This window comes from Lissotriton vulgaris, chromosome 1_1 (genome assembly GCF_964263255.1).
Source record: "Lissotriton vulgaris chromosome 1_1, aLisVul1.2, whole genome shotgun sequence".
Taxonomy (NCBI): Eukaryota; Metazoa; Chordata; class Amphibia; order Caudata; family Salamandridae; genus Lissotriton; species Lissotriton vulgaris.
In genome coordinates this window covers 2,090,060,493-2,090,087,050 of record NC_141685.1, presented here as the reverse complement: position 1 = coordinate 2,090,087,050, position 26,558 = coordinate 2,090,060,493, and the positions used below count along the sequence as shown (strand labels likewise).

Here is a 26,558-nt window from a genome sequence, read left to right as displayed (position 1 = left end):
AGCGAATAGACCCCGATGATGATATGGTAACACCACGGATAGAGACTATTTCCATAACCAAAGGAGTAGTAGGAGGTTATTCCCTAGTTAGTTGGAACTTAGCGGGTATAAAGAGGAAGCTAAATACTCCGTTTTGGAAGGACTTTATTACTGCAGGGTATAATATTATCTGCCTGCAAGAAACGTGGTGTCAGAAACCGATCCATGTAGAATGATACTCCTCATACTGCTTAAATGCTGTTAGTTCTTCAGCTGGAATAGCAAAGAGCGGCCTACTACTGTTGATTTCCAATAAATTAACTATTTTTAAAACCAGAAGTTACTCAGTAGTGGAATCTTACAGCCAGGTGTTGCGGCTGGAAAGTAATAGAGGCACAGATCTAATTCTAGTTAATTTCTATAATAATAATTTTGATGCCTCTAGGGAAAAGATTTTGTTACCTTTAGAGAAGGAAATTGAAAGAGTTTTGGCAGTACCTAGTAGGCTTGTTACCATCTTATGGGCAGGAGATTTTAATATTCAACCATGCCCATTGGTATTGATAGATAATTATAGTTCACTGATTAGAGCGGCAGACCCTGAATCAGAGGTCTGGCGCGGGACCAGGGTTCAATTCCCGTCACAGCTGGGTCTTGAGCTCAAATGTCCACGGACCCGATAATTCTCGGCACGGTGCCTACTCTAACCATGGGGTCCCACGCTGCAACTCTGGGCAATAGCTTGCTTATTCTCCACACCGGCCCTAATCGCTGAGGATGCCTGGCTTCACCAGGGGGGTGCCCAGGAGTTGGGCACCTCACCAGAACAGGCTAGGACGGGTTCCTCAGCGGTTTATTCAGCGTGGGGGCACACTGGTAAGAGTAACCATGCGCTTTATAAGCTTCAGTATTACATTATATTATTTTTGGGAAGGTAGAGACCATCTACACTTCCCCCATTGTAACTATGGTTCGTTACTAAACATATTGTTAGTTAAATTTGACCTGGAATTACTAGTCTGTAATAAGAACAAGAATAAAATCAGTTGCCCTACGTTCACAGGTAGGAATGCGAACACTAATATTGACCACATCTTAATTTCCAGTAATAGTGAATACTCTAATTTATGGGTAAATGAAGAAGCTTTAAGTGACCGTAATAGCATATCTATACTATTATTTTGTTGGGGTAATACAACCCCTAATACTAATGTCTGCTCTAGGGATATAGTAGCCTCAAGACAAAATCGTATGAGTATCAAATTGGCTGGCATTGATCCCTCCAATATACACAAAGAGGTAGTGGACAAATGTAGAACTGAGATAGAGTATTGCCTTTGTGACGAAGTTACCCTGAAATTTTGCTCTCAAGTTTCATCAGGATCAATGAAACTATAGAAGTTATTTTCACTAAAAAATCCAGAGGAAAAAGAGATGTTAGGACGGGCTGGTTCGCCAAAAGTTGCACAAGGTCACTACATGAGTTAAAACAAGCATTGAGCACAAAGCCCCGGAATAATATAATATTCAAATGCTACGTAATAAGCATAAAATAACCTTGATTAAAAGGAAAAGGAGCTTCAAGAAGAGGCATGGCAAAACCTTAATCTAGCATCTGAAAAGAACAATAGCAAACTTTACTGGGAGATCATAAATAATCCCTTCTTAAAGAATGATAGTATACCAGAAATAACATCATTTGTCGATTGCAATGCATGGATTGAACATTTTACCAATATTTTTAACCCAGATAAGATTATTTTAGAATCAGTTTTGCAGGAGGATCCTGCATGGCATCCCATGCCCCTCGGAATAAGCCTAGGGAAGGTATGCAAAGGTTTAATTAATAGTAAAGGAGGGAAAGCGTCGGGTCCAGATGGGGTCCCGGTAGACTTGTTTAAAACTGAAATGAATTTTTGGGCGCCACCTTTAGTAAGGTTTTTTAATGCGACAGCGGAAGGAAGCTTACCACCCTCATGGAGTCAGTCGGTAGTCATACCCCTTTTTAAGAAGGGATCAAAATCTGAAGCGTGTAACTACCGTCCGATCTCCCTTCTAGATGCATCAATCAAAACTGTGAGTAGGATAATGTTGAAAAGGTTAGAAACCTGGGCCGCTGAAAATGCAATTTTAACCAAAGTACAATATGGCTTTAGAAAAGGCTTGGGGACACTAGAGCAGTGCGTTAATTTGGATCTCCTTATTAACAAATATACCTCTGCTAAGGACGGTTCACTGTTTCTCTGCTTTGCGGATTTGAGTAGGGGAACTCTGTTTCAACTGTGCCCTTTACCGTATTTGTTTGCTGCCGTGATCTATCAGCCAGAGGTTGAACACTGTCTGGGGTTCTGCCCGCCCACCTCCCGCCGCCTGACTCCTCTTTCCACCTTGGGGTCCGGCCGCCGAGTGGAGCGTGGGTGGTGCACAAAGACCACAAGCCCCAGCAACCTTAGCGGCACACACCGCGAGCTTTGCGCGCCAGGAGGCGCTTAAATCCAGCGTCACCTCGGTCGAGGGGGGGAACTCTGTTTCAACTGTGCCCTTTACCGTATTTGTTTGCTGCCGTGATCTATCAGCCAGAGGTTGGACACTGTCTGAGGTTCTGCCCGCCCGCCTCCCGCCGCCTGACTCCTCTTTCCACCTTGGGGTCCGGCCGCCGAGTGGAGCGTGGGTGGTGCACAAATACCACAAGCCCCAGCAACCTTAGTGGCACACACCGCAAGCTTTGCGCGCCAGGAGGCGCTTAAATCCAGCGTCACCCCCGTCTCGCGGGACGCCGGGCGAAGCCCGGGCCAAGGGCGGGCCCGTCCTATCCCGTCACATCCCGGAATAGCCTGACTGGGCCCCCTCTCCAACATCTTCTATCACTTACAGACACGGGACGTTCAACTAGCTGGTCTGTATATAGATATATAGGGTGTAAATTACTCCTAACGTGTATCCACCATTTTAGCTGTGCCTGTAATCATTAACATGTCTCCTAGAGGTAGTCGTAGCAAAACAAAGCAACATATGGCAGGGTTTACAGGTCCTATCGACCAGTTCATCATTAAAGCCAACAAAGCCATAGATCAAGGGATAATATTGTTGGACAGAAGAGTCTCACAGGATTTAGTACAGGCAAGACGATCCTCACTTGGGTCTCTGGCAATGGCCCTGACTCCCGCTAATCAACGTGAGAAGGCCCTCATGTTAGAAGTAGACCAGATGTACATGGTATTCCCAGTTTAGTTGATCTCTCTGCTACATTGTCTATGTCGGACTCACAAACCACTGAGGCCCTTGAAAAAACCCCTGACATTTTTGCGACACAAATGCTAACTGACCAGGCGCAAGCAGCAGAAAGGGGAATTAAGGAGGGCGCTATCCCAAAACAGAAAAAGCCAACCAATAAGAGAAAGAAAACAAAAGATTTAAACTCAAGTAATACCAGACATAAATTGCAATCTAACATTCAGGGGAAGGGTAATGTTACATCAGCCCCAACAACGCACACTTCTAATTCACCTAACACAGATAATGAAAGCATAAATCTCCTTTCCACGGCTGTGGATCTTAGCGTAACAAATAGAACTACAGACGATCGTGCTAACAATACATATCGGGTAATCAAACGGGGGGGTGGCAACCATACATGTGGGGCTGACCAATTCTTGCTAGCTCAAATTAGAGAACTAATAAAAACGCAATTACAGCCGTTCCAATTGAGTCTAGCAATTATTGAAAAACAACTAGCAGTCCTAACGTTAACCCTGAAGACATCTTCCCATCAAAAGAACTTGGGGGCGACAAATGCAGGAGAATTGAAAACCAAGGACACCAATCTTAAAAAACCGGAAGGCATAAAGAAAATTGCCTCAGGATCCGCTACCCCAAAAATTAATTCCCGAAAAGAAACTGCTAATAAGGTCCCCTTACAACAGAAAAAGATACCCCCAGTAGCTGCCACTCCTGTAACTCCAAATCCTGCTCCAATCCTCTCCAAACCAGCCCAGATAAATAATGTCCAACAAGACCCTCCGCTAAGACATAGTCAGCTGGGACAAAGGCCTAACGGAGGGGGGCGCAAACTGATAAATCTCCCCCCTGAAGCAACTCCCTACGTAGTCGTGATGACAGGGGTCCCTGAATTGACTCACAATAGTGAGGAACCAAACTGGTCCTAAAAAATAAGGTCCAGTATTGGTTGAACAATAACAGACCACTTCCACAAAATTATACTAGTAGGATTACTGCAGTGCGTAGAATCTCCTGGATAGGCCATCAACCAAAAAAAATCTCAGGTGACTGTATTATAGTTAACTTCGATGACCCACATACAGCGGATCACATCTGCTCGTGGGGCTCGATGAGTAAACCTGACGGGATATCAACTAAACGATTGTCTTACTTTTACCCATCAGCATCCTGTCACAACGAAGGGCTATATTGGCCCTGGCACGAACCAGTTAATTATCAATGGGGGGGAGATACAGAATACACCAGGCAGGGGAGGAACGACTGGGCAGTATGGACAGGTAGGGATAGGAGAAACCTACCATACAGGGACACCTGGGGAGGGATACCGACATTTAATAGATACAGTGGCCTGGAGATGGTTGATTGACCACTATTAGATAATAAATATGATAGTTCAGGTCCTGCGCACTTAGGTAAATTAACACCACACACAGTGAAGGAATCCACAGGCCTCATTGAAAACCATTATACTATAGTTGTCCGAGAAAGCTGTTCCACTACTGCAGTACCTGTAAAAGATAGTCCCAACCTCATAGATAGTACTCTGAAAGTAACTACTGAGACACGGAGAGTAAACTCTCCCATGGCATTGACTAATGAGGTGCTGCAGACGCTACCTAGATTGTCTATTTCAGTAACTTCTGACAAACAAGTCACTTATCTTTTTTGGAACATAGCAGGTTAAGCCCCTAAGCATACGGAAACCACTTACCTGCAGACTACCAACTCAAGCAATATTATCTGCTTACAAGAAACGTGGCTTAATGAACTGATACATCTTCTAGGTTATAAGACCTACTTCTCTCCAGCTAAAAAGTCTACCGCTGGTAGGAGTAAGGGAGGGCTAATTACTTATATCTCAAACCTTTTGCCCTGCTATGATATTACCCCTGTGAAAGTAGAACTTAATTATCAACTACTCATCCTTCAAAGATCTATTCAGGAAGTTTACTTCTTAATTAACTTCTATAATAATCATATTATTGGTAGCTGAGATCTTGGATCTCCTCCAAGCCTTGCGTTTAAAATACGCAAGTAAGACATACACTTTAGCCTGGGGAGGGGATTTCAATTTGCACTTGTGCACAAAAAGTAATACCCCTAATTGTGGGATCATTGATGAACAAGATAATGGGCTCACACATTTCACACACACGCCTGAGGGAATAAAAATGTATGAGACAATGGTGGAATTAGAGATGGGCTTTGCCAATGAATTAAAAACCCCAGCAGCGGTATTTTCGCCAACCTTTAATGGAAGAGGTGCACAAACTGTGATTGATTATATTCTAGTTTCCACTAACAAAGCCCCTCATATTAAGACCTTTCAAACTATTAATAATGCACTCAGCGATCACTCTCCTTTAAGTGTGACCCTTCAGACTGGGAATAGTCAAATTAACAAAGATTCACTGCAGTCAAACGTTCTGGACCAGCAAGAATTAGTATTGGATCGCTTGAATGGTTACACTTTAAAATGGGGCAAATTAGACCAGAAGGCTGTAGTGGCAAAAATAGTGGAGGCAACCAACTCTCACATAATGAAGTGTCTCGACCCTTTGGCTACCTCGGTTAAAATTTTAGCTAGCTATGCTGTGAGTGTTGTAGTTATAAGGAAGGAACTTACCAAAGTCTGCAATCATAAGAAGAAGCATAGGAAGGGATGGTTTAGTCCTGCATGCACTAAAGCTTACAAATTATTAAGAAAGGCCCTAGCTAAGGAAAGGAGAGATAAAGACGAGATTATTAGCTTAAGGAAGGCCTACTCCTTAGCTATAAAAAATAGAAAAAAGGAAATCAAAGCCGATCTGTGGGACCAATTACAGAAGAGCAGCGCCTTAAAGGATAGTTCTGCCTTCTGGCAGGTAGTGAGATCCCCTTTCCTCCTTGTTTAGGCAGACGTTCCAACTCTGGACGTTGCTATTGACGCCAGAGAATGGGTTGACTATTTTTCAGAGGTCTTTCGTACGGAGAATCCCCATGAGATGGCTTCAATTGAAGCTTTCCCCCATGTTAAATATCCATTAACTCTATGTTTTGATCATAAAGAGGTACAAAATGCATTAAAATTATCTAAAGGGGGGAAGGCACCAGGTCCAGACACGGTCCCAGTAGATCTCTTCAAACAAAATCCAGACCTCTGGACCCCGATCCTTACAAATGTATTAAATGCGGCCAAAGAGGTTGGCCTGGTAAAGTCGTGGTCAACCTCAATACTGGTAACTATTTACAAAAAGGGCGATAGGAACAGTCCATCCTGTTATAGACCCATTTCACTCCTGGACTCGCTCGGGAAGATGGCTGGACGTATTCTTCTCGAGCGACTCCAGGAGTGGACAAATCAACAAAATGTGATCTCGGATTTGCAATACGGGTTCAGGGAGGGACTGGGTACGGTGGACCAGGCACTGAATATGGCGCTCTTGGCTGAGAAATATGTACATGCTAAAGGTGCCTCTCTCCATATGGTATATGTTGATTTGTCCGCAGCCTTCGATTGCGTTGTGCACTCAAGGCTGTGGACAATCATAATACAGATGGGCATTGATCCATCGATTGTAGATTTCCTGCGAGAGCTGTATACGGGGGCTACAGGGAGAGTTAGATACGGAACCAACGGCCAGTTAGCGGATAGCTTTCGGGTAGAGAAGGGGGTCAGACAAGGGTGTGTTCTGGCCCCCTTCCTTTTTACCCTGTACACAAATGGGCTTGAGGCTGCTCTACTTGAGGGCACGGATGACCTTCCAGCCATCGGTCGTCGGTATATTCCAGCCCTATTATATGCCGACGATGCGGTTCTCCTGGCCCGAACCCCAGTACAGCTTCAACGGGTCCTGGACAAGTATTGTTCATTCATGGCTGGCCTGAACTTAAAAATAAACATTAAAAAAAGTATGGAATGCACGCTGGCTCAAAACACAGAAACCCGAAGACAATTTGTGTCAACAAAGTGCCCCTTGAACAAACATTAACATATCCTTATCTAGGAATTTTAATTGATAATAAGTTTAAATGGAGGGAAGCAATTAAATCTCGTAAGCTAGTATTTCTCAGAACTGTAACAGCGCTCAAATCCTTTGCTCAAAAGCCATTGAAAAAAACACCATCAGAAATTATTAAAATATATAAGGCAAAGTGTATAAGAGCAGCAACTTATGGGGCAGGGGTCTGGGGAGAAGCTAATACGGATCAGCTCCAACTAATTGAGAACTCTTTTCTAAGGTACTTGCTATCGCTGCCGAGAAGCGCGACTACATACGGATGCCATAACGAACTGGGATTAGATTACCTCTCGGATATAATAAAAATCCAACCACTTATGTTGTGGCGGCGAATTTGGGTTACGGACCAGTGTCACCTGACAAGGGCAATTGTGCAGGATTGTCTGAAGCTTGATAACATGAGGAGGATCAATTGGCTGGCCTATGTTAAGACATTTTTTACGGACATGGGACTTGAGAAATACTTCGACGATCCCCCCGCAATAGCGGACATAACAAAAACTGAACTAAGAACAGCTTGCCTGTCCCACTTGAGCGAATTGCGCCTATCGAAGGAGGCCGGGAAAACATCAGTCCAACACTGCCTGTTAATCCAAACTGCGCCCACAACCCAGCCGTACTTAAATTACAGTATAAATCAATATGGGAAATTTATGTTGACCCGCTTTAGATTTAATTTGCTACATCGTTTACTTTACTTTCCTCTTCAAAATGATTGGTCCCCAAACCTATGCCCCTGTCCCTGTGATTCCACCTCCCTACAATCTACCATTCATGTGGTATTTTTTTGTAAGTTTTATACGGCTCCGCGCAAGAGGTGGGTTGTTCATATTCTGCGGGTAATGGGGTTGCGGCAGTGATGCCCAGCATATCTGGTTCTCCAGCACTTGGAACATGAATTGATTGCTAAATCCCTAGTCTATTTTTTCAAATTCTGTGTTAGCCATCGTCGCAACCTATGATGTTTGTTCGCCCATAGTATCCTGTGATGACACTAGTATGAGTTGAGTGCTTCGTGATTAATTTTTAAGCGTAGGCTAAAGTAGCTTCTTATGAATGTATAATATTTTAAATTTTTCATTCGTACATTCATGTATAACTAGTTTTTAAAAGCTGTGTAAAATTCAAATCGCTTTTTATCATTTTTTTAAATTATTTATGTAAAAGTTGCAATGTATTTTATGTACTTTCAAGGAATTTCAAAAATTATGGAAATCCGAATAAAGACAATTTGATTTGATTTGAGTAGCGCCTTTGATCTCGTAGACCATTCCATTTTATGGCACATTTTAATTGATCTAGGTGCCACCATTGAAATTATACACTTCCTAGCCAGGCTCTATGAGAAACTGTCATGTAAAGTACGTTATGGACCCTTTGGTGAATGTACCCCCTCTCTTAAAGTTTCAAAAGGCATTCGACAGGGTTGTGTTTTAGCACCTTTTTTATTGTCATTATTTATTAATCAAGTCGACTCAACTTTGAGTCGGGTCCCTGCGGATGCACCACACATAGGAGGGAAGGCGGCCCCCATATTATTATATGCGGACGACGCTGTTCTAATATCACACACTCAGATTGGTCTACAACAACTTATTGACAATTTCATGATATTTATTGAAAGCAGGAGACTCTAGGTAAATAAAACTAAGACTTTTGTGATGACATGTGGGAGAAAGGCCAAGTGAGCAAGCTCTAGTTTCTTTATTGACAAGGTCAAAATGCAACAAGTTAAAACTTTTTGTTACCTTGGGATTACATTCTCAGGGGATGGCAAATGGCAACATGAGTTTGATAACATCAGTTTAAAGATGAGCAGGAATACCAGTAGTATTTTTAGATTTTCCTCAAAACTGGGGGTCAGAAGTATAAAAGACATGATGGCCATCTACAACGTACGATGCACCTCATCGGTTTTGTATGGTGCTGGGGTATGGGAGCACCAGCACAATCCAACACTCCAAGGAGATGAAAAAAAATTCTTAAAAAGTTACTCTGCATACCTATCTCGGCATCCACTGAACTAGTACATAAGGAGGTAGGAATCGAATACATCTCTGACATAGCCGCACTACGCCCTCTCTTGCTATAGCGTTCCATTTGGCCCAAAACAGAAACACAGTTTACAAAAGAGATTATTTGTGACTGCCTGAGGCTTGATCATGCATCCCGTATTTCTTGGCTCAAATATATTTATTACTGGTATAATCTCCTGCTTGATTGCAATATTTTTCTTGAACCTGAGAATGTAGTTTTCATCCCCAAAAAAGAAATAAAAACAAGGTTTCTTACATACAAAAAGGAGAACCGTGAAAAGATGTCCGGAAAGTTACCGACTGTGGCCTTTTACCGGGATCTACAATTAAATACTGGTTTTCAGTCTTACCTTTCTATTGTTACTCGAAATTCCCACCGTTTTGTTTTAACGCGCTTAAGATTGGGTATTTTACACCATCTAGTAGCGTTTCCAAAAATGAAATCCCAATAAGACTCCGTATGCCCATGTGATAATATTTCAAGACAGAGTTGCTGCCACTTTTTATTGTTTTGTAAAAAAATGTCTTCACATAGGAAATTTTATCTAAAACCTATCTTCTTAAAAAAACCATGTTCGTTCCACAAAAATAGCAATGAACCTAATATGTTCTTTGGAAAGCCCAGACATTTGCTTTTTTGTTGTGACATATATAATGAAATGTACAGCTGCCAGGAAATCCATAGCCATCTGACATTATTTGACTGTGTTGTAAGAAATTTGACCTGTCTGTACATACAAACTGTATGTATACTTTGATTAAGGGTATAGTCCCTGGTAACATCCTGGCCTTATTATGAGAAGAAGCATTACATTTGTATGACAATTTATTTTATGTATTCCAGAGTTTTAACGTGATATAAATATTTTCCTTGTATTTGTTATTTGAAGGGAAACTGTGCTCATGAATTGTAGTATCAAAAGGATACATAAATGAAATATCCATTTTAGGCTAATTGATGATCTTAAATATTTTTAATTGATTGAAAACGTTTATGTATTTGCTTTGCTTATATGGTTATGTTTTATAAACCGAATAAAGCATTTTAAACTGAAACTGAACTAATCTGTACTGTGCTTCACAGCCTTCTGCCTTGGTTCATGCTACATAAACACTACCTACATACATATTGTAGGCCACTGGAATGCAGGGCAAGAGACATTGCATGGTCTTATCACTTTAGTTAGAATCATGTACAAATACATTAAACAATAGGGTCATTGTGAAATTCAAAGGGTGGAATGGCAAGGGTGTTCTCACAGTCAGATAAGGAAGGAGTGGTTTGAACTCTGATCCAGGCAGTGGCTGCTCACAGAGATAAGGTGCTCCAGGTGTATTGGCCAGCAATGATGAACTCAGATGATAATTTGTCACCGCCATTCTGAGTTTGGTGAAGGAGTAAGGCTGAGTCCAGTACTCAGGGCTGCTCCCAGGTCTAGCCTCATTAAGAAAGGCTGGTTATGTCATTGGACTCCAAAGAGGCTTGCAGTAAAGCATTCTGCCATTACAAAGGCTAATCTGGGAGTGTGAGCAGTAGGCTAGAACAAAGACTTCCCATGTCTCAAGACTGGGGATGCGGTATCCTGATGAGGGAGATTGAAATAGTATGAGACTGGTAGGAGGACCAGGCTCCTCAAGTGATGGGGAGAGGGATCATTGGAAGAGTTGGCCAATCTCGGTTTTCAGAACATTCTGAAAGCCCTGCTGAGACAGCAGTTGTCATACTGACTATATGGGGGCTTTAACTCTTTGACATGAGGAAGCAAAGGTTCCCATTTCGGAAAATATGTTCCTGCTGTATTCTGTTACTTTTCCTCTAGTCTGCCAATCATTGTGGAGCAGGAGTAAACTCCATTACCAGAAATCTATTAAAAAAACACTCGCATTGCAGATTTTTTACATAGCTCTGGGACTCACCCAGAACCTGCCAACGCCCACCCAAACTGTGCGAAGAAATCGGAATCATTGCTTGTAGCGACATGGCATCATCATGAGAAGAACCATATATCCATCAATACCTATTCTGTGTAGATTAACACATCTCCGCTCTTTCACTGATGCGTCCTTGTAGGTCCTCTTATTTGTACTAATGAACCAACTCCCTGCCATGGCGCGTGTTCAATCCTAATACTTGTAACCTGTTAATAGGTTAGTTGTCAAAGTTCTTTTCTTCTTAACCTATTTTAACGCAACATACCTATCGCAGCCAAATGAAATTCCCATACTGTTCCTTAGAAGCACTACTGAATTTCTTTTAGAAATTTATTTTCATAAATAGTCCAAAGAACACAAAACCTTAAAAGATCAAAAACCAGATGAGTTTAGCGTCACTCAGGCCCTTTTAGAAATAATGGCCTGAAATAGTTTGCTGAGTGTCCTGCCTTATGGTCTGTACAACGCACCTCTCTGGAGATGTAATATTTCGCGTGTTCTGGTCCAGAACATAGCCGCCAGAATATTTTCAGAATGTATTTGGTCAGAATGCACTGTTTTCTTGCCTGGGAGAGTGGGATCTTGAAAGGGATCTGCCAGGTGCTTTACTCTTCTATGATCCGACCCTATATATTTCGCGAAAATGTTACAAAATACGGGGCACATTATCAAGGGGGTTTAAAAGCCAAGAAAGCGGAGATAAAATTATCTCCCTATTACCTAGCTGTCGCTAACACCAGTTAGCGACAGCTAGTAAGAGATAGCGACCATCTTGGGACCCGCTTTGCATGTCAGTGATATTTATAACTAATGACATGCAAAGTGGGCGTGCCAAGATGTTAGCGACTGGAAACATCGCTATCTCCTATTACCAACTTTTGGAGATATTCGATCTCCAAAAGCTAACACCTGCCCCTGAGCAGTTCTTAGTCATGTTATCCAATGGTAGGTGGATAACATGACTAAGAGCATTAGCTCAGTAATGCATGAATATCACTGACTTTTCAGCGATATTCATGCATTATTGTCGATTTTTATCGCATTTGCGATAAACCTTGGTAATACCAAGGTTTATATGCGATAAAAATCGCCGCAGCTCGGCGATAATTTTTTATCTCTAACCAAGCAATAGCGATAATTATCGCTATTGCTTGGTAATATGCCCCTACATTCCTATTTATTGCATCAGATACGAAACTGCAATGTTTTTTCAAAATCCGACAATTCGAAAGACTCAGTCTGGGAGTAAATCTTTTTCCATCCACACTGCCAGATTCTGGAACCAATTACCTACTCAGATAAAAGAAGAAGCAAACTATTTCTAATAAAATCCTAAAAAAAGTGTGTTTTGGCTTATTCTCGCTGAGTGTTTCACTATCGCCGAGATGCTCTTCAGTGTAGCAGCTGTGTTTATAAACACATTTTCAGTTTAGTTCAGTAAATATTCTAAGGACCAGTTACGTGATTGGACCAGACATCTGTACTTAGATGTTAATTAATTTATTTTATTTTTCCAGTTTTGTATAGCACGACCTTTCCTCAGGAGCAGGAGAGCACTTTACATGATCACCAGTTAAATTGCACAAAGTCAGATTCATTTTTTAGACATGAAGATAGATTACGTGATTTGCCCAGAATCAGCGGATGTTGAACCGACGGGAGGACTATAACCTGGTTCCCCAGTTCCAATGTCAGCAGCTCTGGCTGTAATGCCACCCCCTCCCCTCAATTAAAGTTGGTGGATGGTTGCAAGGTACTGGGCCACACAACCATCATTCATGAATCATTCTCCTCTTCCCCCAGCTAAACCCTCTGCTTACTGGTGAGATTATGGGGATAGTGGAGAAAATAAAGCACTGAATCTGTGCAGTGGTAGCTTGCCTTGTGTTTGCAAAGAATAACCTTAAGGATTGCGGCAGCTCCCATCCCGTCCGAAATGGAATTGGAAAATCTGCCCACACTATGTGAGATGATAAGCAGATGGTCAGCACCCTGGCATAAGAGAAGCATTTCTCGCATATAATCTTCATTGCGGCACATGACCACATTCAGTACTTGTACAGATCCATGCACATGAGCACCATGCAGGCAAACATACTTTTGTTGACTTTCGAATACCTTAACCAAGTCATTCTTAGAGATAGGCCAAGAGCAACACAAATACTTTGGGAGCACGTAGAAAGACTTACTTCACATAATTAAAAGTAGATGTTTCTCTCACCTTTTCCCTTGGGGCACCCATCACCACATGACCCCATTGTAAGGCAACAGTAGGGTCAGTAATCCAGCTGGTATACCTGCTTAATTCAATTTAACCCACAACAATCAAATATCCACTATATCAAGTGCTGATTTACTGTGAACATAGCAGGTGACTAACTAGGCCGCCTGCCCTACTTTTCTTTTGGATAATATGATATAACATAATAATATGATGATTTTCACTTGCCCAGTCCTCAATACTCTAACTAGAACGTGTGCAATCTTTTGGAAGATGCATCCACTTTGGAACTCGTAAAGTAAGTCAATGCAGGACCCATACCTCGTTCTGAAAATGTGTCTGATCAGTTAACCTTTCCAGCTTTTTTGGACTGTCCCTGATTTAGACATTTTATGTAATTACTGGTCAAGAAACATATGCCCAAAGTTTAGGATTTACTGCAGGCACCACTCATGGTACAACAACCAAGCTGTCTGCTCGACGGGGCAGAAGCGGCTTTATAATTGTTTCTACCTTAAGCACTCTCTTACTGCTCTGAAGACCTGCCACTGGATGTTCAGAAACAGGCTCACATCAGCTTCTGCGTTCACATTTCTAACATGCAGGCCGCAAAAAATAAGTGACCATTAATATTGATTATTATATACTTTTCTAGACATTTATGGGTGAAATCGGCACCTCAGTACAGTTTTGACACTGTTAGGCCTTGAGACAAATGTGATACACATATCCTATGGTATAACAGAATGCCGAATGCAGACCTGAAAATAATTTCCACATATCCTGCACTCCTTTTGGCATGTCAAAATTAAAAAAAATCCTGGCTCAGTTCCTGTTGCGATTTTTAACTTTGAACCACCCTGCAAGGCCAAGTCAATTGCTCTGCTGGCCTGCTTGAAGAGCAAAGGCCTCTCCACATGATAGGGCCATTAGCCAATATCAGTGTGAGTAGGGGTGGAATCTGCTTTTGTTAATTACTGTTCCCACTGCACATGGCCAGTCACAGGAGGAGTTGCCCTCTTAAGTTTTAGAAGGAAGAGACCAGGCAGCTGTGGTAGTTAGGGGCAGGACTCAGACTCCCAGAGAAGGTCTTTCAACAGACCATTTGATGTTGCCATCTCGAAAATTGCCAAAATGCTGTGCAGGAGGGTTGGGGCAGGAAAGGAGTGATGATGTGTCATCATAGGATTAGGCAGAGGTGCCTTGTTTATAGACCTTTCCACTCTCAATTAAACTCCCAGTCATGGAAGAGACTTTTCACAGCAGTGTGGACCATGGAGAAGCAATGATGGAGGAATGCCTAGCTGGAGGAGAGAAGATGCCAGAACCCTCTGCAAACATGGATACAAGGACCTTTGATTTCAGTGGCATTCAAGGGCTAGGAATTGCTTCTCCACGGGCAGTGGTGCAGAGCTCCCCTGGACACTCTGGGAGACATCTTGGGGAACCCTGGAGAGTCCCCCTGGATCTTTGGTGGACTGGCCCTGCAGGGGTGTGACTTCCGGAAGGTAGGTGTCCTCACATCCTCTGACCGAGGGGCGCTGCAAGTGGCCAAAGGAGGCAGGGAGACCTGGAGGATGCAGGCAGGGCTAGCACTCTCCTTTGGGTCCTGTGGTGCTGCCAAGGAAGACACTGGGCTCATAAAAGGTGTCAGGTGAACTGACTAGCGATGGACCCTGAGTAAGGATGCAAATCTGTAAAAATCAGGCTCACCAAGAATTTGCAAATGTTAAAGTCCAGGAGGTTTGAGGAAACCACTCCTGACGACTGAAGCACAGCACCAGGATTTAAACACGACTTTCCCTGTGTAGTCAATGATTACGGGTATTAACTAATATTGTTATAGGAGGGCCATATCGCCGCTTTCCTGGCTTTCAAAGACAGAAAAGCGGCAATATTCACAGCGCACTATCAGCAAGCTCGCGCTAAGCCTTGTTAGCGCTAGTTTCCATGAGTTTGCTCCCGGTTTCTTATCGCCCTCCATATCATCGCTAATGACATGCAAAGTAGGCGTTCCGGAGTTAAACTACATGGAAATAGACGCTAACAAGGCTTCGCGTGATTAACAAGCCTGCAGCAGACCTGCTTAGCGACCAGATTAATCGCGCTAAACCCCCTTATCGAAGGATTTTAACACCTGCTTTTAAGTCGACTACGCCATCTACTTAATGGGAGGTGGATTGTATGGTTAAGGTCACTGGGGCGTATCAGCAAGGCTCTCCTTATCTCCTGCATTTCATCTCTTTTATTCAGGCGATACTGGCGCTTTTCGGGGCTATTGCTGGGTTTCATTTCGCGTCGGAGATAAGCCTTGATAATTATGCGCTATCTCGGCGTTGAAACCCAGTGATGGCCGGCGATATGTGAAATAGCGCTAAGCGCTCTTTGCGATGTTTATAGCAACTTGTTGTTGATATGCCTCCGAGTGTCTTGTATATGCTGTTACATTTATCAGAACATATTTCTGCTTTTTTTATGTGTTGTCACCACAGGTATTTCCGGCTATACATTCGTAGATTAGGGTATAGTATTGAGTAGTGCGGCTGTAATAAAGTACTTTCTCTTTTTATAAGTAAAATCACTGAATGGAGAGTGATTTTCTTGGGTGTTGTCTGTTGCATGGCTGTGGACTGGGATAGTAGCCCACACCACCGCCCCAGAGCAGACCTTGAACTGGTCCACCTCGCCTACCCTGAGCAAGTCAAGGGCTACAAGAGGGTCCTTTATTCCCCATAGATGGAAGATTGTGGAATTAGTACGTGTGAGGGAGCCTCACGCTTTGAAACTAATGACACCCTTTCTTTCAACAACTTATATCTAGTGAAAGCAGGTGTGGGGTGTCGTGCTCCACATCGTGTAGCTAGTGTATGCACAGGGGTTCTCAGACACACGGGAAGGCTAATGTGAGGATCATCTCAATTGTCAATTTTTCAATCACCCTCTGCTGCCCATTCTTTCACTAGCAACAACATCAAATTGATCAGATATATAAAGGTAAGATGATATCGTATAAACTGTGTAGAAACTTTAAACGAGCCTGCACAGTATTTAGCTAAGTATGTGTAATCTGGTGTAAGGATTTTATGGAAAAAAACAAGTTAAAACGATTTGATATTTCCACAACATTTATTTACAGACTGACTCTGCAGAGATTCAGACCTGCAACACGCCCTACACCAGAACGGGTCTCAAAACAGCTTAAAAAGAGATCAGTGGGTGGCACTTGTGTTTTAAATTCCAGACATAAACTACCACAGAATGCCTGATATGTTTCAACACCCAGGGCTCGCCCATCTGTGAAACATCACATGGAAAACCACTGCTGCTCCTGAAAAAGGGCCTGTCAGAGATGGGCGGCATCGGAATGCTTGGCTCCGGAGGAGCGTACTCCTTATTTCTTTTTCGTGCCCTTATTTCAAATTGGAACATTGACTTTATGTAGGCATCAATAGATACTGGTAAGTTAATATAATATAAAAACGTAACCGTCTGGCCCGAATGGAAGGAACAACGCTGAAATGGCAGCCTTTGGGATAAACTATCTCTACATATGCACGGATCCTTTATAAATCACCAGGGGAACGAATTAGGCTCCTATTACGTCTGCGACAGTGAGATCTACGTCACTGGAGTTTATCAATGATTCACTACTCCCTAATGTTTAAAAAGTTATTCTTATAACACTACTGCAGGTGCTGCGAATTCCAAAGAATCTGCATACCAAGGCCAATTCTTTCTTCCACCATCCTAGGCTTCCTGTCTCTTTATCTGACTCTCATTTTTATTGCTTTCTCACTTTCTCGCTGTTTACTTTTCTGCCCCTCCCTTCTCCGTTCACCCTTCTCTGCCTTTGTCTCTCTGATTCCAGATCAACTATGATGATGAAAAGTAAGTCCGGGTGCCAACCACCTGCAACCATGCCACAAATTAAGCCTGTCAGTTCCACCATAGAAGACAAAGTCACCTGGAGCTGCAAAGCATCTTTACTACTAGGGTTTGAGCAAAAGGGTCACCTTTAAAAGATTGACTCTATGTGGCATGGTACCAAATACTGTAGTGAGAAAATATTGGCTGCCATAAACATTGGGGCATATTATCAAGGGGGTTTATCTCTGCTTTTTTGGCTTTAAAAGCCAAGAAAGCGGAGATAAATTTATCTCCCTATTACCTAGCTGTCGCTAACACCAGTTAGCGACAGCTAGTAGGAGATAGCGACCATATTGGGCCCCACTTTGCATGTCAGTGATATTTATCACTAATGACATGCAAAGTGGGCGTGCCAAGATGTTAGCGACTGGAAACAGTCGCTAACATCGCTATCTCCTATTACCAACTTTTGGAGATATTCGCGCTAAGCGCGAATATCTCCAAAAGCTAACACCTGCCCTGAGCAGTTTTTAGCCATGTTATCCAATGAGAGGTGGATAATATGGCTAAGAGCATTAGCTCGGTAATGCATGAATATCGCTGACTTTTCAGTGATATTCATGCATTGCCGGCGTTTTTTATCGCATTTGCGATAAACCTTGGTAATACCAAGGTTTATTTGCGATAAAAATCGCCGCAGCTCAGCGGTAATTTTTATCTCTAACCAAGCAATAGCGATAATTATCGCTATTGCTTGGTAATATGCCCCATTGTGTCCTAAATATGGTTTACAAAACTATTGCCCCATTGGAGTTGTTAAAAGAAAAGGTGCACTCAACAAGACAATCATATTGGAAACAATATTTTAAAGACATATTCGTTTCAGATGATATTTATGGTGATGATTTTCTGACAAACCCCTCTGGTGCTTCTCTGACAGTGACATCCTGGCTCAGTGATTAGAACTTTTGCTGCTAGCAAAGGCAATGTACTCAAGGTCATGTGTTCAACCTCGGCAATGCAGACCCGCCTTCCATTCTTCTGCGGCCATTCGTTGAGTATGATAAACTAGATAATAATAACATGTGTTATTGATAGAACTAACACATGAGATAAGTTAGGGAGGTAGCGCTGTAAAAAGAACAAGTTAGTATAATACTGCACCACTGTTTTGCCCTCTGGGTGTGCAATGCTAGAAGCTTGCAGGCAGCTTCTTGCACTTAGTCGGCAGCTTCTTCATTGTGCAATATGCGCATGTGGCTGCCAGCAGCGTGCTGCATGTTTCAGAATTATCCCACAAAAGGCACGACACAGCCCGAAATGTTGTATTAGTATGCTGTGTTCAAACCCTCAGCTGTGTTAATTAATTTTATCCATCAGTTCAAGGGTTAAACCTGACAAATGTCTGTCTAACAAACCCTGTCCCCCAGCGACTCAAAGTCACTATGCAATGCCTACTGTGTGCGCATCTCCTGCTCTACATTTAGGGTCATATTGACCAAGCAGATGCATCGCCCCTTGCGCCTTGATATTGGGGCGCCAGGGCGACGCAACTACTAAGTAGGATTTATCAAAGCATGCAAGGCGTTAAGTGGAGTTGTGTGGCTTAATCAATCTAGAGTAACTAAATGCTGCGTAAATTCCTGCGTTGCATTACTCCGCCCTGGAAGCCATTCCATGGATGGAGGGTACGTGTGCCCACGCTTTATTCCATGATTTTTAATGCATTCCCAGATTTGCTATTACTAGTAGACCTGGGAGTGCTTCAAAATGCTATACCTTCTCTGGTGAGACGTAGTGAAGAGAAATATCTTTATTTCTCCTCGTTACCTCCTCTTTCTGTGTGTGCTGCGTTCTGCATCACACATGGAAAGAAGAAAATGCCTCTGCAGATTGCTTCTGTGCAGGAAGGTATCCCTTCCTGCTCTACAAAGCAGGCACCCTAAGGGTGCCTGCATTGGCGTTACAAAAGGGGGTGGTGATGGACGGAGAATCTGAATCAATCAAACACTCACACCCAGTCAAAAGATCGGGGTTTAATCCATCACCGTTCTTTAGCCCACTCTGCCACCCCAGTTCAGACATGGCTATATGCAAATCAGTCTGACCCTGTGCCTCATGGGAACAGTCCAGCCCGAACTGCCAAGCCATGTCTTCCCTGGACCGGAAACAAGCTTCCGAGGACCGGTTTCTGGCATTCCAGCCGTCTTCAGCCCGGCTTGCTTGAATCCAGTGGCAAGGTGAGCAAGGGACTCTTTCTGTGTGTGCTGCGTTCTGCATCACACATGGAAAGAAGAAAATGCCTCTGCAGATTGCTTCTGAGCAGGAAGGTATCCCTTCCTGCTGTACAAAGCAGGCACCCTAAGGGTGCCTGCATTGGCGTTAGGCAGCACATTGTCCGCTAGTGCAGAGAAAAGATAGGAATGCACTGTACAATGTTTGTCTATGTATATGTAAAACAAATTTATTTTCAATAAAAATATTTGAAATCAGAAAAAAAAAAAAAATACGGTGCATGCCTGCCCTTTCCCATTCATACAGCTCAGCAAAACGGCTTCCTGCGCTGCATGATTAGGTCTCGCCTATGCAGCGCACATGTGTTGCATAGGAAAAAGACCTTTAGCCATCGCTTCACTTTTACAGGTAAAACGTGCACGTGTTGCATTGCTTTGAACGGCAACGTGTGCACGTTTGGCAATTCCCTTGCGGGAGCGAGCTTTCAAAACCATCTGTTAGTAATTAACAGATGGTTCCTGCTCGCTGCCGCAAGGGAAACAGGCGCCGCACCCCTCCTCTCTCCCCTCCCCCTGCTGCCTCCTTTCAGCGCGACGCATGCTTGTTTTTACTTTGCACTTATCTATTCACCCTGTTGAGAACTGCAAAATCTTCCATTCTTATTGGACTGTTCAGTGATTGGGAGTGGATCTGCTGTTCTCCATACACGTCAATGCCTGTGTGATCTTGGTATGTTTCCCTAAATCAAAGGCTGCAAGCTCTTCATTGTCCATTCCATTCCAGTTCATCCCGAGCTCAAAGATTCTGGGTTTGGAAACTACAAATGAAGATTGCACTAATTTCAAGCCCAGTTGGGATGTTTTCTCCTTTTTAAGACAATACAGGAAGCAGTGTCATCTTGCGTGGAGATCTTTGGCCGGCGACACCTCTTTAAGGAACTGCAGTCTGTTGATCGCAAAGATTCCTAAGATGGAACATACAAAAAAATGATCTCCTTCTACACAACCTAAGATTATAAAGCTCTCATTGTGCGAACAGTGCACCTTGTGTTTTGTAAAACATGTTTTTGTGTTTAGCAACACACGTCAGGGTTAGGAGGGTGCATTGTAAAAATGGCTTTGCATCCCAAAGAGAAAAGAATCCACTGTTCAGTAATGATGGAAACATTAGCCTGCGTCTACCAATGTCAGTTTTAGTAAAACTTCTACAGCCTTCCGTTACATGAACAGCAAGACATTGCGTTGCGGCATGTTTACAACACACTGAGTGCCGAAGTTGTAACTAGCTAAGCATGCGCTAAAAATGTGGTTTGCACAGCCCTGAACATGACTCAGCCTCGCGTTGCTGCACAAATGAGAGCAGGCGGTGTCTGTGTGAGTGTTTCTTACTCGGAGCACAACCTGCAGAACAATCTCTGCAATGACAACTGCTATGGGGTACATCACGCAACGCAAGTAATTTTTATGAAAATCATAAGGCCACATTACACCTGCTCTGCATGGATTATCAGGGGTTACATGTCCTATTGTATGGTTCGTGCTACTTAACTTCACGCAAGCCTCAGGCAATAATGCAGTAAATCTTGGCCATAGGGTTTACATGTTCATAACACATCTGCTCAGGCTCCTGCTCGTGCCAAGGGCTTGTGTGGTGCTCACACCATTGTGCAGCGCTGCCCATGTGTGCGGCGGCGGCACACATCCACCGCTCCACGCCCCCAGTGGTTGGCGTCCCTCTTGGAGTGAGATGGGGGGGATTCCCAGACACTAGCACGCACCACGCACTCAGGTGGGCTCATTTACAAACGTCACAGGGGACTTGTGATGAGACTCCAGGACGGAGGGAGGCAAATAAAAGCAGAGCAGTGAGCACCAACACACAGACTCTTGACGCTCTGCACGCGCTGCCAGGTAAGGTCCAGCCCACCCTTGGCCAAAGATTTGACTTTTGCAAAATTGCATCCAATAGCTTGTGAAGAGGATTCAGCGTTGAATGTAAAGAAGTGCAAATTTCAGGTTTTATTTTTACAGCATCCAATACTCAGCCAGGTTCTAAATTTGGGAGGTAACGCCAACTGGTAGCTCAGCGTTTGACCACAGGCCTTTCCCATAAGCCTTGTGATGGCTTCACTGAAAAGGGAGCCTGAGCGTCTGGGTTTAAGGATAGAGGGGTCCCACTCCCTGTGAGGACCCCTACACCTGAGTCCCGGAAGAAAAAGAGGTTCACAGCAGTGTAGCAATCGAGAACAACACATGCACTGGTGCTCGGTGCCTTCACAAGACAAAATGTGGTCAGCTCAGTGAGTATGAAGCTTTCAAAGCCAGTGATTGAACCAGTAAAAAAGATAAAATGACCACCAGAAACTGCAAACAAGCATTGGCATAGCCAATAGGTCTCGCCCTTGGTACCTTATAAGTGTTTAGCCATGCAACAGTTGATGTTGATGCACCAAGGATATTGTGCTACATAACTAAATACTTATAAGGTCCCCAAAGCGAGACCTATTGGCTATGCCAATGCTTGTTATTTGATGAATTTGCCCCTCAATGTCAGTGTATCCAGGACCAGCACTGAAACGCCACTTTGGAAGCCCTGTTCCTCTTTGCTTGAGGCATCAGCTAATCCCACCTGTCTCAATGCCGAAACATGTTATCGTTCATTTGCAGCTGGCAAACTGTTTCCACAGATTTGTTTGTACGCAGTCTCACAGCATGCAAGTGGCAGTGCCAACATTGTGAAATATTTACTTCTTGGACCCCACCCAGTTCTCACACAGCCAAAAAAGCAGTGGACAGCTTAAAGTGTGTTTCAAGATCATGATCCATTAAAAGGATTTCAGAAATAAAACAAGAAACAGGAGCGACAAGACAGGCAATGTGTGAGCCTGAAAATGGACAATGTAGATAGACATAAACTACGATGTGTGAAATGTAAATAGAAAGAACATAATCAGTGACACATTTGTGAAAAGTAATTTTATATATTTTTTTGTCTCTAAAGAAAATGATACATTCTACTTAGGACCAACGCCCAAAAGTTTAGGAACCAAGGTAGTGGAAAATTTCAATAGGTACTGGCAGTACTTCAGCATCAGTACAACTGTTTACGTCCTCCCTTAGATATGGTCGAACGGGCGGTGTCCTTCTACGTCATCTGATGCAGAGATGTTTGAAACCTGGTGACACTCCAGACTAATAGAGGTACCTGCTCCTCTGTCTCTTATAACATTATTATTGACACACAGTCTGCCAAAGGAATTAGCAAGTTAATTTTTTTGCTGGCCCTTACGAACAGAATTGTGCAACATTGATTTTGTGAATTGATACAATTTACACTCGTGTAGTATAGCAGTAATAAAATAAAGCGTGCTTTACCGTGTGTTAAAATGGCCACGGCCGCAATTATGAGGATTTGTCTGTAATTCATCTGAAAAAGAAAATGCAAAACAATTAAAAATACAAGTAGTAGTGGCTTTCTTCCTTACAAGATATGACCTAATTTACAGACACAGTCACACAAATACAGCCACAGGATTAGTGTTTATTAGGACTGCAGACTTACATCTCTTTAGAATTCTGTCCAGTCATACTCCTGAAAAAGTCTTGAAAATTCTATTTTCTCAAAAGAGTATATTTCTGCATGTAAAACATTTTGGAGTGCCAGTTTGTTTCGAGACTGAGAAAACATTTCTCCACATTGAAAATCCCCTAACTCTACACTCCAACCATTTTGGGGGTGTAATCCTTTCCTTTTGGGGGTATTTTCTTTTCCAAACGTGTACATTTGTGGGTGCTATTCAATGCCCACTTCATTATCACTGGAACAGATTTACTCACAGGACACTATCATGTGAGCAAGTCCTTTTACAAGTGCAAAAATTACTTTGCCAATTTCAAAAAAATAAGCTGATCTATCTGACCTGTCGAATATTATAGCCACTCTGAATCCACCAAATGTGGCTGAAATATGCCACTGTAAGAACTAAATTTAGGTTGTGCATCAACTGGATATCCAGTCTCTCAACAGAGCTGATTCCGTTAAAAGACAAAAATGTAAACAATTCAGGTATGTTGGCTGATTATCACAGTGTTGGAGCCCTTGTTTTATTAGATCACTCTGCAGTCTTCCACACCCTCAAGCACACTGTGTAAATCAAAAGATGACCTTACTGAGATGTTAAGAAAGATGCGCTTGCATGGTTAGAGTCATTCTTTCTTTAAATTCTTTATTTCGGCTAAAATGCCATAAAAGACAGTGGGGCATATTATCAAGGGGGTTTATCTCCGCTTTTTTGGCTTTAAAAGCCAAGAAAGCGGAGATAAAATTATCTCCCTATTACCAAGCTGTCGCTAACACCAGTTAGCGACAGCTAGTAGGAGATAGCGACCATCTTGGGCCCAACTTTGCATGTCAGTGATATTTATCACTAATGAGATGCAAAGTGGGCGTGCCAAGATGTTAGAGACTGAAAACAGTCGCTAACATCGCTATCTCCTATTACCAACTTTTGGAGATATTCACGCTAAGCGGGAATATCTCCAAAAGCTGACACCTGCCCTGAGCAGTTCTTAGCCATGTTATCCAATGGGAGGTGGATAACATGGCTAAGAGCATTTGCTCGATAATGCATGAATATCGCTGACTTTTCAGCGATATTCATGCATTTCGGCCGTTTTTTATCGCATTTGCGATAAACCTTGTTAATAGCAAGGTTTATCTGCGATAAAAATCGCCGATGTGCGGCGATAATTTTTGTCTCTAAACAAGTTAGAGACAAAAATTATCGCTAGTTGTTGGTAATATGCCCCAGTGCATACATTACATTGCATTCCTCTTGGGGCAAATGCAGGCTGTTACTTTAGGTATTTGTACCTCAGAGTGGAAGCCGTTAGACTGTGGTGTTCCTCAAGGAATCGCCTTGTCCCCTCTCCTTTTTATTAATGTGTATATGTTCTTTCTGATAGCTTTACTCAGTTCCTGTGATATTCTGTTTCACACTGATTCTGCTGAGACTTACCTGTTTTTTTCAATTGCTCCAAGTACAGAAGATGACAGAAGAATATTTGGGGCACATGTGATGGAAATGTATATATGGATGTGAGCCAACAATTAAAATGATATTCTGGCAAAACAGAAACCATGAGGATTGGTGCCTTTTCCATATGACTTAAGGAATTATGGGTGGAACACTTATGAGTATGGTCAAAACCCTCACTTTAAGGTAAAGAATCCAGTTGTTTTGATGGACCGTGAAGTGTAAATGAGAGATCAGATATCTGCTGCCATGAGTTCAGGTTTCTTCCATCTTCATTTACTGAAGAAGTGTTGAGATCTTTAAGCGTCCTCTGATATAAACGAACAATTATGATGGTGGTCATCTCGCATATGGACTTTGCAGATAATGCCTTTCTAGCTAGTTATAGTTTTGTATTGACTATCCCACAGAGACTCAAAACACGGCTGTGCATGTTATATGTGGTCTTCACTGTAATGACCAAGTTGCCCCAGCCCAGAAAGGTTTTCATTGGTTGTCGGTAACAAAGAGTGTGCAATTTGAGTCACTTTGCCTCCCTTACAATACTTTTTGGACTTGAGGACTGGCATTTCCTCATTAACGCGTTCAGAGATATCAACTCTCAAGAATTCTGCGATCCACAAACAACTTCTTGTTTTATGTTTCTAGATCTAAGCAAGCGAGGTAGGGAAAGGGTCGTGCCTTAATGTTGGCACAACTCTGGCACAGGCTCTCTCGGCGGCGAAGGAAATTGAACCTTTCATTCAAACGCAAGCTTAAAGTGAAGTTGTTTCGGCAACCATCCTCCTCCCTCCTTTATTTTAAGAGTTTGTTCTCTTTTGCACTTTGTGGGCACACTCTGCTAGCTGTCCCACCACCGTGCTTTACAAATAGTTGTTTTGTACTTGTAAAGAAGTTATTTAAGCATTTAAATCAAACTCACTCATACATATAACTTTGTGAGTCACCTGATCATTTACAAATAGTCAATTTTGTAAGGTATTGCTTACCCGCTCGCCTGCCTCACACTAAGGCCTGTCAAAAACAGCCTTTCGGCCTGCATGGCATGGCGGCAGTAAGCATTCCCTATAAATAAACAGTAAATAAATGCCATATGTACTGTGGGCTGTGTTGCCTCACAGTGCTGTGCTTTCCAGCGTCTAAGAAGTGGCTGAGACACATTTTACTTCTCTTTCCTTTGCATTAATGCGGCAGTTCACAAAATAGGGTTTCTCGAGGATCACCCGAAAATCTACCTCAGTAATGTCCATAATGAGGTATTTCCTCTGCAAATATGAAGTGCTGCAGATATAGACACAGAAGCCTACAAAGGGGAGCAGACCACTCAAAAAGATGTTTAAAAAGGGACTCTAGCAATCGCTGTTCCTTAAAAATGAAAAAGCTGCAGCGGTGAAATAAATGTCCTCTGATGAAGGGGCAGGGGGAGCATGCAGTGTGACGGCTCTATCTGATGCCAGCAGCTGCCCCTCATGGGCATCCTTCACTTTGTGATTGGCTACCAACTTCTCTCAGCCGTCAGTAATCTTTCTATGTTTCACAAGAGAAGTCCCTTGCCATTGAAACATAGCATTACAGGTCACAAGGAGCCACAATGTTGGCATTGCAAGTAGCAAAGACACTGACAACTCACCATGACACTTCAGTACATCAGAGTGTGGGTTATTCAAATCACAAAGCATGTCACTTTATGCACCGCAGGATTTGAGACTACCAAAAGCCTTTAAGGATATGACCCTATGTTTCTTCTCGCAGGCTTGACATCACCACTCTTCTGAAATACCATAAGGAGTATCGTTCAACATTTTGCAATTCAGATTCTACGTTGAAGGAACATTTTTCACTCAAGTACAGACCACAGCAGCATCCTTCCCCTGGTATAACACAGGTGCAGCCTCTGTATAGGCATACAACTCCCTGGTGACCTGTAATAGTTAGATAACATATGACTTGGACACTTTCCCTCACGTTTTGAAAGTCTTATGGGTTCGTCCCTTTAAAGATTCATAAATATA

At 42.8% G+C, this 26,558-nt stretch overlaps 1 protein-coding gene across 1 annotated transcript in view; it reads right to left on the bottom strand.

Annotated features, from left to right (window-relative positions):
* VWF (von Willebrand factor) overlaps window positions 1-26,558 on the bottom strand; it is a 1,126,314-nt gene that overhangs the window by 1,095,415 nt on the left and 4,341 nt on the right. The window contains exon 2 of the mRNA XM_086921215.1: window positions 22,886-22,937. Coding sequence (XP_086777341.1) covers window positions 22,886-22,937 — 52 coding nt within the window. The remainder of the gene's footprint in view (window positions 1-22,885; window positions 22,938-26,558) is intronic.